Here is a 12,054-nt window from a genome sequence, read left to right on the forward strand (position 1 = left end):
TATTCTATGGAAATAGAACATAGCTGATTATACCATTACAGATGGGGAACTGATATCAGTAGCTCAATGAACAGAGCTGTAAAAGCGAAGATGCTGAGGGTGCAAGTGCACCCCCAGGAAGAACAATTGGCATGTAAATTTTCTCACAGAATAAATAAATACATTTCAACTTTCAAATTCATGTTAAAACATTTTTTCCCAATTAGGGTTGCCAGGCTGTGCTTGTCAGGTGGCTGGAGGGTTAGGGATGGGGATGTGGGGTGGCACAATGTTGCACCATTATGTCTCTTCCAGGGAAACATGGAAGCGATGTAGGGTAGCTCTAGGAATCTCCAGAAACTCTATGGTAAAACCATAAAGTTCCCAGTGATTCCCAGAGCTATCCTACATCACTTCCAGGTTGTTGTTGTTTTGTTTTTTTGCTGGTAGTTTTATGTTTAACAAAAAACAAAACAAAGCACTAAAATATATCTGGTTGGGTAGGGGTGTAGGATAGTGTGTGTGCGTGTGTGTGTGTGTGAGTGTGTGTGCTGTCAAGTCACAGCTGACTTATGGCGACCCGATAGGTTTTTTTGCCATTGCCTGCTTCTGGGTCATGCCCCTGGAGGTCTCCCATTCAAATTCTAACCAGGGCCAACCTTGCTTATCTTCTGAGATCTGATGAGATCAGGCTAGCTTGGGGCTATCCAGGTCAGGGATAGATGGAAGCATAATTGTAGTAGTTTGCACTCCCAATGGGGGGGGGAAACCAGTTATTTACCACCCAGTCAATGACTAAACAGCAGGACAGTCCTATGCAGAGTTACTCTAGTGTAAGCTCGAGAAGGATGCACTTGGTTGGGAAGTGTCACCCTTCCTTTGCTGTTTAGCTCTTGTTCAATCCATCTGTTTGCACACCAGAGGAATATACAATTGTCCAAGTGTTGGCCTCAATGAGTAAGAGATTTCGACTAGGTGTGATGATGTGTCTTATTAGCTGTGAACTTCATGTTAATTTTTGGAGAATTCTTAAAGTTGTACAGTTTTGTCAGAGTATGGGAGCTAGGATTAATCTTGGTTTGTCTTCTTTGACTTTGGTGGCCAAAACATTTTTCTTACAAAAGCAAAGTTCCATCATTCTCCTCTGAATTAGTGAAATACTGGGTCTTTGTTCTAAGGGTGGGGAAAATCACTCCTTTTGTATTTATATGGCAATATTATCTTCTTTTGTTTTGTTTTGGACTGTGACTTTAAGTACTGTCTAGGTTCCTCTGCTGCTGCATTTCCTCATTACCTATTTATTGTATCCCACTATCCTTCTGTTTCTCATCTCCTCACCTTTCTTATTCTGGTAGCCTGCTTCCTTTAAAGACTTATTTTTCCCTATATTGGATAGGTTAGGATGGAAGGGCTGTAAGTGGGTTATTTGGGTCATCTCTGTTGTTTCATCATTTCTAATATTTATAATACATGATGGTGCCGAATGGTAGCAGTAGGCTTGAAGTTCCGTGCAGGAGTTTATACAGGAAACCTGGATAAGGGGCAGGTACTTGAACCACTTAAGGCAGGGGCATCGAACTCAATTGTTACGAGGGCCGAATATAGCATAAATGTCACTTGGTCGATCCAGGCTATGCCTCACCAGCCCAGATTGAGAGTAGGGGGGGTGGCTGCCTCAGCTGGCTTGCGGGCCGGATAAGAGCTCTCAAGGGGCCGGATCTGGCCCTTGGGCCTTATGTTTGACACCCCTGACTTAAGGTATCTTGCTTGCAATCAGTTCACATTTAAAATAATCAGGATTATATCAAAATAGGTTGTTTTCTTACAGTTGGGGAGTTATACATTTCACAGAAATCAATGGTGTTTCAGTGTTAGCCTGCAGCTCCATAGACAGTGAACAAAACACAAAGTTGTCTGAAAGATCTGACTTAACATAGTAAAGCTTAATATAGCAATATAGTAAAGAATATAATATAGCAGTATAGCAAAGAATATAATATAGAATATAGTAAAGAATGTAGTAATATAGTAAAGAAAAATACAGTAATATAGTAAAGAAAGATCTGACTTCATATAGTAATACAGGCAGGTGGAGCTACCACCACTGCCGTGTGAACAAGGCAGGAGAAGGCAGTGTTGCTACCAGATGGCAGGACATGTGGTGGTGGCGGATCAGACAAATGTAATTGCAGTGCAAGTGGGTGGGAAGAGGAGGGGCAGGGGAGGAGGAGGAGCTGCTGCTGCTGCATGAACCAGTCAGGTGGAGGTGGCATAGCTGCAAGTGGATGGGTGAAGGTGGGGGAGCAGTGGAGTATGAGTAGTTCAGCAGTGGAATTGGCTGCCCTGGGAAGGTGGTGAGCTCCTCACCACTGGCAGTCTTCAAGCAGCAACTGGATGAAAACTTATCAGGGATGCTTTAGGCTGATCCTGCATTAAACAGGGGTTGGACTAGATGGTCTGAATGCCCCCCTCCAGTTGTATTGTTGTATGTGGCACAAGCAGTTGTACAAATGCAGAGTATTTTCTTTCGCCAGCAGCTCTTCCAAAGGAGGTGTGGAAGCTCCCTCTCCCCTTCCACCTACTTGCTTTTTGCAATGTCCAGAATGGCTGTAAAGTTTATCTGACTGTGTAGAGAAAATCTCAATTCTGTTGATTCGTTTTGGTGTGAAATCCATTTGGTGTGAAATCATTTGTGAAGCTATTAAGCTGTGTGGCCAGCTTCTTAACTCAACATAACATCTTTCTTTTATTCTGCTTTCCCACAGCAAATTTCACATCATGATTTGGCAGTATCAAACCAAGAATTTCTGCTTTATTTTATTAGATTTATATCCCTCCCTTTCCTGGCCCAAGCCAGGGTCGACCACCCATATGTTTCAGTTACAAATTAAGATAGCTTTTGCAGGGCAGTAGGGGTAAGGTCAGGGTAAAATGTAGTAATGTCTTTATATACCGTTTTTTTCCATGGTCATCACACTAGATTATTAAAAGTAGTATATGTGTATACTGTTTATTATTTAATTACTTAATTTTTATCCTGCCTTTCTGCCCAATGGGAACAGAAGTGGCTTACATGTTTATCCTCTTCTCCATTTTATCCTTACTACAAGCATGTGGACATAGAGTTGGCTGAGAAAGAGTGGCCAAAGGTAGAAGGGCATCTTTAGATCTCAACAATGATCTATACCTGGCCTGTAGGCTTGCAATTTAGCAATCTTGAGATGTACACAAAGAACAAAATATGTGCTGCACAACAGACCATACCACTTGTGTTGCTTACACATACTCACACCTCTATCATTGGAAGAATGTGGTTCAGAATGTCGAAATGCCATTCAAGAGCAACCATGAGGTTCCTGAATGAATGCCACAAGAAACTATCGAATATATTTAAAGTTTTCACTCAAGTCTTTCTCTGATCCATAGTTCATTATTCATTCTGTATCTCAACATTAAATGACACCATTCCTGAATAAACTATAGGTATTATAGTCTGAAATGGGTGGGGTAGCGCACACTGCTGTTTTAATTTACTATTTGGGTTTCTTTTATGAATGTTGGCAACTATCCATCTTTCTATTTCAGTAGCTTGCTTGCTTCTTTCTTTCTTTCTTTCTTTCTTTCTTTCTTTCTTTCTTTCTTTCTTTCTTTCTTTCTTTCTTTCTTTCTTTCTTTCTTTCTTTCTTTCTTTCTTTCTTTCTTTCTTTCTTTCTCCGAAGTATAGAAATCCTAAAATAGTTTATTTAATTGAAGTGTGAGATTAGCATCTACTGTTGAAACGGGGGAAAGGTTAACTATTATGTGCCTCTAATGTTTAGAGAGATAAAACCCATTGAACCAAGGAAGCTAAGCTTAATAGTTAGAAGTGTATGGATACATTGGTCCATATATCAGTTGTTTGTTCCCTTTCTTTACATTTCATCTACAAGCTGGAAGGGCATCGATGAATCAAGGGAAGGGGGGACAGTGTGGAACTCTCCCAAGACAATCACATTTGAGTTGGTTGTTTGGACAGAACAATATTCCTTTCTCCCCCTTCCCCTTTAAAACAAACAAAAAACAAAATCTTCAGTCAACTCTCAACTGTCCTGATCGTTTTTTGCTCTTGGAACACAATTACAAAGTATGTAAGGATCTCTCCCTTGTCTGTGGGTGGCCTGATTTTGCTTCTTTTTTGAGTGGGTCAGTTGTTTCACTATTAGATCCAGTGATTATACAGGCTGTTTTAATCACAAGATTGATATAATGCCACAAAGCCATCCAATATTTCTTATATTTTATATTATCCCTGCATCATCTTGTTACAGTTGTGACTTATATAGCAATTTAGAGGAGACAAAAAAGGCATTCTAGTTGGATCATGATCCAGCTAAATGACACTGACTTCAATAGGGGAAATGTGCAGCCCAATCCTACATACAGCTACTTGCATGTAACTTCCACTGTTATCACTGTGGCTTACTTCCAAGTAAATGTACATTCAATGGCAGCCATCAACACATATTTAATTTTCCTAGTGAAATCAGTGGGATTTTAAACTGCTTACTTCTGTTTAGACCATGCCTCTTATTTCATTTTGGTTATTTTTCTCTAACCCTTTCTTTTCTGTGATTCCTGTCTACTCTCCTCATTCTGCATTCTTTGCTTCACAGCTGCTTTAAAACAGCTGCAAAAATACCCTAATTCCCAGTTTCTGAATGAGAAAAAAATACTTGCTGAAAAATTGAAATGTCACCCTTTTGCCAAATTACAGCACAAACACATATGTTTCAAGGAGACAGCGGAAATGGTCTAATTAAAAACCAGAGTAGCTGATGTCATGTTTTTTTATATAAAAGGTAAATAAAAATTAGCCAATTAAAAGTGTTTAAATATTGGTGTAATTACAGTGCTCATCACATGGCAAAAGAAATACGTAAGGTTTGTTTTGATAAATGATGTAATTAATTTAGGATCAGCATTAAATATGAACCACACTTTGTGACAAGAGACACCGTTGTTTCTGTCCTTAAGCAGGGTAGTAAACCCTGTTGAATTCATGGGGACTTGCATAGGATTGTGCTCTTAGAAAACACACAATGATTAGACACAGAACATTATTTTTTCTCTCTTGCCTTTTCTTTGTTAGAGCACAGAGACTTTTTTGGCATTTACAAAATGTCTGTCTAAATAGTAATTTCTTGATAGCCATGTGTTTAACAGTAATTGTATGTCCTGTGTTAAGATAGATCCAGTCAGGAAGATGGCTAGTGTGTAGGGTTGCCAACATCCAGGTACTAGCTGGAGATCTCCTGCTTTTTCAACTGATCTCCAGCCGATAGAGATCAGTTCACCTGGAGAAAATGGCCGCTTTGTCAATTGGACTCTTAAGTCCCTCCCCTCTCCAAACCCTGCCCTCTGCAGGCTCCACTCCCAAAAACCTCCTGCCGGTGGCAAAAAGGAACCTGGCAACCCTAATAGTGTGGATTCCACTGGGTTATCCATAACATATCTTGTTTGAAATTTCTATCAGATCAAATAATTAGAAAACACTTTTTCAAATCGGACAATCCAATGCAGCAAAAGGCTTCAGAGGAAAGATAATTGTATCTGGTTATTCTACAACACAATGATGGCTACTCATAAATGTTCTCATAGTACAAAGGTATCATCCAACATAAATAGCTTAGTATTGCCACCTTATTCTCAACCCTTTGAATAAGATGGAAGCTTCCCCATTCCAAGCTAATATAAACCTGTTGATTTCCCCACATGGAAATGGCAGCAGCTGTTCCAACATGTCTTCAGACTGCTTCCCACATTATCCTCATACACCCTACTTGCTGTATATTTGCAAGGACACCGTGGGGACAAATTGGAACAATGCACAACCAATTTGCTGGCCTGTATTAGTATAACTACCACTGAAATCTGCTAGAATAGTCCTTATGATTGAATCCATCAATGTAGCTCCCCCACGAGAGGGGTTTCATACACTGAACTGATTTCCATATAGATAGGTAGCCCGTGCTTTGTCTTTATCTGCTCTTACATGATATAATATTGTGATTTTAAAAGGTTACATTTCATTGATATTATTTTTCTTGTAATTAAATGTGGTTAGCAATGAGAGAGAGAGAGAGAGAGAGAGAGAGAGAGAGAGAGGAGGGGAGAAACCAATGTTGTCATGCTTTACTTAACATTGTCATTGCTTTACTGTTGCTTGACTTGGGATCCTTTGAGGAATTATCATGTTCCCTGTGGACAGAAATTTGAGCCCGTATAAAACTGTACTACAGTCTGGGAAAGAGTGCTTTTGTGTTTCAAACTGAGGAAAATGTCAGAGAAGAGTTTAAAAAGAACAGAGGAAAACATAATGGTCGTATTCCTTAATAAGGGCAATAAACTCCCACTAAATGCCAATAAAGTTTTGGAAGTAGGGTTGCCAACTTCCAGGTGGGGCCTGGAGATCTTACAATGCAGCTCCAGACAACAGAGACCAGTTCCCCTGGAGAAAATGGCTGCTTTGGAGGGTAGACTGGATAGCATCGTACCCTGACGAGATCCCTCTCTCCCTTCCCCAAACCCCACCCTCCCCAGGCTCCACCCCCAAATCTCCAGGAATCTCCCAACCCAGAGTTGGCAACCCTATTTGGAACTGCTCTTGCCTCCCTCATAGTAAATCCTCAGTTTTCCAGGTTCCATAATTGTACAACAAAGGGACACAAAAACCAGTTAAGACAGATGGAAACTGCCATATTTCAGTCTGTCTTTACATTTTGCATAAGAGGCATCAACTACTTATTACAGGAAAAGAAAAAAAAAGACACATAATCCTTGTTTGTTCCTTTTTGTTTTTTACATAATTCCAGTTTAAATGATTGCCTTTTGTGTAAAAGTACTCTTTTGTAATCTTTTCCTCCCTCTATGGGTATACAATATTGTTGGAAATCATTTACTTTTAAATTTGCACCTTCATGATTTTTTTTAAATATCACTTGAAATGAACTCTTGTTAGACTGTATTGCCTGATACCTGTTTTTGTTTGTTTTCTTAACTAGTGAAAAAGGCCATAGATTTTAAATCTAGAGGATTTAAATTGTTTCCAGGGAAAGACAACAGCAACAAGTTTTCTATCTGTGAGTGTACTCCTCTTTTGTTACTTTTTTCCTAGTGCAAGAGTGAAGTTTGTGCTGTCTCTGTTGTTTGTGTGTGTTTTCAATATCGTTCGCCTATATCGGGAGGTTAACCTGTATTAAATATTTCTTCTTCAGCCTGCATGGTGAATGTGAAATGGTAGTTGTACTCTGAAGAGTGACTTTGTGCAAAGCTGGTGTCATTGGCCGTGTTTTCTTTCATGCATTAATATTCCAAATTAACATTTTAATGGCTCTACAAATAAATATTTTTCCTTCTCCTAACAGGAGGATTTCATTTGACATTAAATTAATAATCCTCCTTAGATTTGTATGCCCTATTAAAAATCAAGACTACATGTGCGGTGCAATCTTTAAAACGTCTGCTTGGAAGCAAACACATTAGAGTACCTTCAGACTTACAGCCTAGTTAATAGCAAACCACATGATGATGCTAGATTGGAAATCAAATCTTTCCAGTGATTTTGAAACGCTAATAGAAGCTTTGAGGAGGCCCAGTTTCAATTTGGACTACATAAAGAGGAAATGGTGCAAAGTTACCTCCTGTCTGGTTCGTTTCACAAATGGAAATCCCTCCTCCCCGCTATTGTTAGCCCCCATGGGAGGAAAAAGACTAACAAAAGAAGTGTCTGTCTTTTTTCTCCTCTGTAGCTAGTAATCATACAGGGATAGGCTAATGCTTGCCCTGACCTGGATGGCCCAGGCTAGCCTGATCTCGTCAGATCTCAGAAGCTAAGCAGGATCAGCCCTGGTTAGTATTTGGATGGGAGACCACCAAGGAATACCAGAGTTGCTGTGCAGAGGAAGGCACTGGCAAACCACCTCTGTTAGTCTCTTGCCATGAAAACCCCAAAAGGGGTCCCCATAAGTTGGCTGCGACTTGAAGGCACTTTACACACACACAGGCTAATACTTAGGGATGGGAGGATCTGAAATGTACAGTGAAAAGACATTGGGAAAATCATAATTTTTTCAGATTTACTCAAAGCGCTTTTAAAATGTTAACCTTTTAGAGGGATTCAAGACCTTTTGGTTTAATGCATAGAAATGGCATGTCGGTCAACCATGTACAAGCACAGATATTTACATCTCCATTCCTAAATGCAGCATGTGGAAGCCACTGGGGAATATTAATATTCAACTAAACTCAGTAGAACTTTCTGTCTATTAAAGGGATTGAAAAGAGTGACAGCACAGGGCAAAGCAAGAGTTAGTTTCTAGAAAGAGTAGGTCGGGGTAGGGTTGCTAACCTCCAGGTAGTAGCTGGAGATCTCCTGCTATTACAACTGATCTCCAGCCAGCCTAATGCATGATTTTGGGAAATTCAAAAGCTTGGACACTGGTTTGTGTTATTTGGGTTATCTTAATACTAGGTATCACATACCCTTTGTTCCTGGGTGGTTGAGTGCCCTTTTGAGGATTGGAACTGAGCAGTTTAGGAGTATCAGCATCCCTGCAAATTAGAGATTCAGGGTTTAGCTCTATCTCTGAGGACTTCAGAAAACTGCTCTACAGGGAATGACAGTGACACAATCCACCCCTACCTAGGGTTGCCAGGTCCCTCTTTGCCAATGGGGGGAGATTTTTTGGGGGTGGAGCCTGAGGATGGTGGGGTTTGGGGAGGGGAGGGACTTCAATGCCATAAAGTCCAATGGCCAAAGCGGCCATTTTCTCCAGGCGAACTGATCTTTATCGGCTGGAGATCAGTTGTAATAGCAGGAGATTTCCAGCTAGTACCTGGAGGTTGGCAACCCTATATTACATGGATATCTGTCCCTCAAAAATGCAGGCATAGTTCACCAAACTGAATCAAGCTGCAGGCTGGAGTGAGTCTGTCAGTGTTCAATCTAGAAATCTTTTTGAGGCCTAGTATCTGCCCCATCGGCTACCATTAACAGCAAGTTGCTTCAAGCAAAGGAAGAAAAAATGGCCCTCTGTCATTCCTCACTTAACATGTGACAGGGAAGTGCATGTCTGGATGCTCCACCATATATTCATATCCCTTCTTACTGAGTCCAGAAAGCAGCTTTGTGACAGTCTAAAAATGTCAAGACTAAAATTATTATCTTCACTATCATTGTTCTGGTGGGGGGGGGGAGAAAAGAAACATTTCTTGACGATAGCTCCATAATGTGTTGCTATTCTATGTTCCACATAGGACAGAAAATGGATAGAGGGTCTTTTTTAGATTTTATATTTGAAAGTCTGAGAATAGTCGAGAAAAATATTGACCTTATTTAGAAGAAGAAGAGTTGGTTTTTATATTCTGACTTTCTCTACCACTAAAGGGAGAATCAAACCGGCTTACAATCACCTTCCCTTCCCCTCCCCACAACAGACATCCTGTGAGGTGGGTGGGGCTGAGAGAGCTCTAAGAGAGCTGTGACTAGCCCAAGGTCACCCAGCTGGCTTCATGTGGAGGAGTGGGGAAACCAGCCCGGTTCTCCAGATCAGAGTCCACCGCTCCAAACCACCACTCTTAGCCACTACACCACTCTGGCTCTATTTACATGATTGATATTTTGTCAAGTAGGTAAAGCTAAGAAGAAGAAAATTAGAAAGACCTTGAAGTACCTGAAATCGACAGACATTACTTTTGGAAGGACAGAGCTGTTGGTAAAGGTTTGCCATTTTGTACAGTCACTTTTCAGAGTGGAACCACTTTTGAAAGATTTAAATATGTTCTATATGCATACAAATGTATACGCTGTGTTTTCTTCTTCACAAAGGAATGCAATTGTTTGAGTCTGAGTGCAACCTAGGCAGGTTTTGTGTGTGTCGATTATCTGCAACAGCTGTCTTGGAAGCAGTTTCCCAGATCTTGCATGGTGGGAGTATGCCTTTAAGAAGCTGTACTTCGATGGAATTTCTGCAGCAGATGACCTGCATGACCAAGCCGATGGAAATTTGGCCAAGAAGGAGAAACAAAGTAGACCGTGCTGTACTTCATTTTTCATGTGAACTTATGTACTGTCAGAAAGCTAACCTGTATTGGCCCAGTAGTTTAGTTTTGAGGGAGGGGAGCTCTCCAAGGTCTGAGGTCTTTCTCAGCCCAGCTGGAGATGCAGGGATTACAAGTACAAGTGCAAATACCTTTATTGGCATAATACACTTTATAAAAGTACAGTAGACTGAGATAAAAAAAATAGAAATATAAGTTAAATGTAATTCATTCCTTGATGTTGTGGTCCTTTTTGAGACTGGGTTCCCGTTGGTTGACTACCTTCATCAGGAATCTTGCCACGTTTTCTATAGTCTTTGGATCCCGATCAATTAGTAGTTTGAGAAGCGTTGTCCTGTTAGTTGGAGAAAAGTTTGGGACTAGAGGTTTAATAAGATTTTTTCTTGGATTGCCGTGTAAGTGGCAATCTAGAAGTATATGAGACAGGGAGTCAGGACATCCTGCACCACATCTGCAGACCCTTTTGATGCAGGGATTGAATTTGGGGCTGCAGACATGCAAAAGCACAAGCTCTCCTACTAAACGATGGACACCTCTCCTCTTTTATCGCAGTTTTTATCATTGCTAACTGAGTTCGTAAAAGAGGCTCTGCTAAACAACCCCCGAGAAATGTTTTAATATTTAGGATGCGTAACAACTTTCTGAACAAGAGAGCCTGCATTGAATTACTGGAGGAAGGACAGGACACAAAGGAAGGAGAAATCATTCCACCTTCCTCTCTTATTTCTTTCCTCCCTGTGCACATGGAAGAGGATGTGACAAGTCGATGCATTGATTTTTTCCCCAAGCTTTATATGACCAAAGAGCAGGTTGAAACATTTTCAAACATAAAACAGAAGAAAATATATTGCCTCCTCTTTCTTTTGTAGAAATTGGTAAATGAATAGAGAAGGCAGTTAGACAACTGGTGTAACTTTTTTTTTGTTCTTTTGCACTGCTTTAGCTAAAGCCTTTTTATTCATAGTTTAACATTTCCATGTGATGATGCCATTGCTACTAACATCCAACCTTGATATTTACTGATATTACTACCATTGATTGATATTGTTACTTTTAATTGTAGCCCACTACAATTTAGTTTACTAGGCGCTGGGCAGTACATAGCAGAGATTTGGCCCACACAACTTGCTTGTTAAGCCTACTTGTACACAAAAACCCATCTAGGAGAATTAATAGGAAGTTAAGAATATAAACTCTGTGTGGGACAGAACTGGATTATTGGAATGAATGGGGAGGGGCCATGGCTCAGTGGTAGAGCATATGCTTCACGGGCAGAAGGTCCCAGGTCCAATCCCTGGCATCTCCAGTTAAGGTACTAGGCAAGTAGGTGATGTGAAAGACCCCTGCCTGAGACCCTGGAGAGCCGCTGCCGGTCTGAGCAGACAATACTGACTTTGAGGGACCAGGGGTCTGATTCAGTATAAGGCAGCTTCAAGTGTTCATGATGCATATGGGGAAACTATGTAATTTGGGGATGGATTAAATATGGGTCATGGAAGAGAAGGAGGAGTCAAATATAAGGGCAGACCTGCATGCCAGGATGGATTGTGGTATTGTTCACAAGGATAAATTGCGGAGGCACTGGGAAGGAAAAAAATGAGTCATGTCAGTATTAAACATTATATTTAAAAGTATGTTGAAGCATCTACTATCACATAGAATGAAACAATTTGAATCTGGACAGAAGACAAGAAATCTGGAGTAGTGACATACACAGAGTGACATTTTTATTTATTTTATTTGGTTTATTTTCATTTATATTCCACTTTTCTCAGTGTACCAGTGGCAGGGGACTGATCTATATCATAAAGACCATCCTGGGGCACATGGGGTAAATTCTTTGATCTCATTGGGCTGCCACTGATCTCACACATTCCCAGCTTTTTCTGCTTCCCTATCTGTTCTTGGAATACATATGTGGTAAAGAAACCTGTGGCTGCAGTTCATTTCCTTCCGAGTCACTCAGTATATTAGGCT

At 40.5% G+C, this 12,054-nt stretch overlaps 1 protein-coding gene across 1 annotated transcript in view; it reads left to right on the forward strand.

The window, feature by feature from the left end:
* The window catches only part of CSMD3 (CUB and Sushi multiple domains 3), a 712,581-nt gene that overhangs the window by 357,463 nt on the left and 343,064 nt on the right, over window positions 1-12,054 (forward strand). The window contains exon 8 of the mRNA XM_056854045.1: window positions 7,020-7,097. Coding sequence (XP_056710023.1) covers window positions 7,020-7,097 — 78 coding nt within the window. The remainder of the gene's footprint in view (window positions 1-7,019; window positions 7,098-12,054) is intronic.

This window comes from Euleptes europaea, chromosome 8 (assembly GCF_029931775.1).
Source record: "Euleptes europaea isolate rEulEur1 chromosome 8, rEulEur1.hap1, whole genome shotgun sequence".
Taxonomy (NCBI): domain Eukaryota; kingdom Metazoa; phylum Chordata; class Lepidosauria; order Squamata; family Sphaerodactylidae; genus Euleptes; species Euleptes europaea.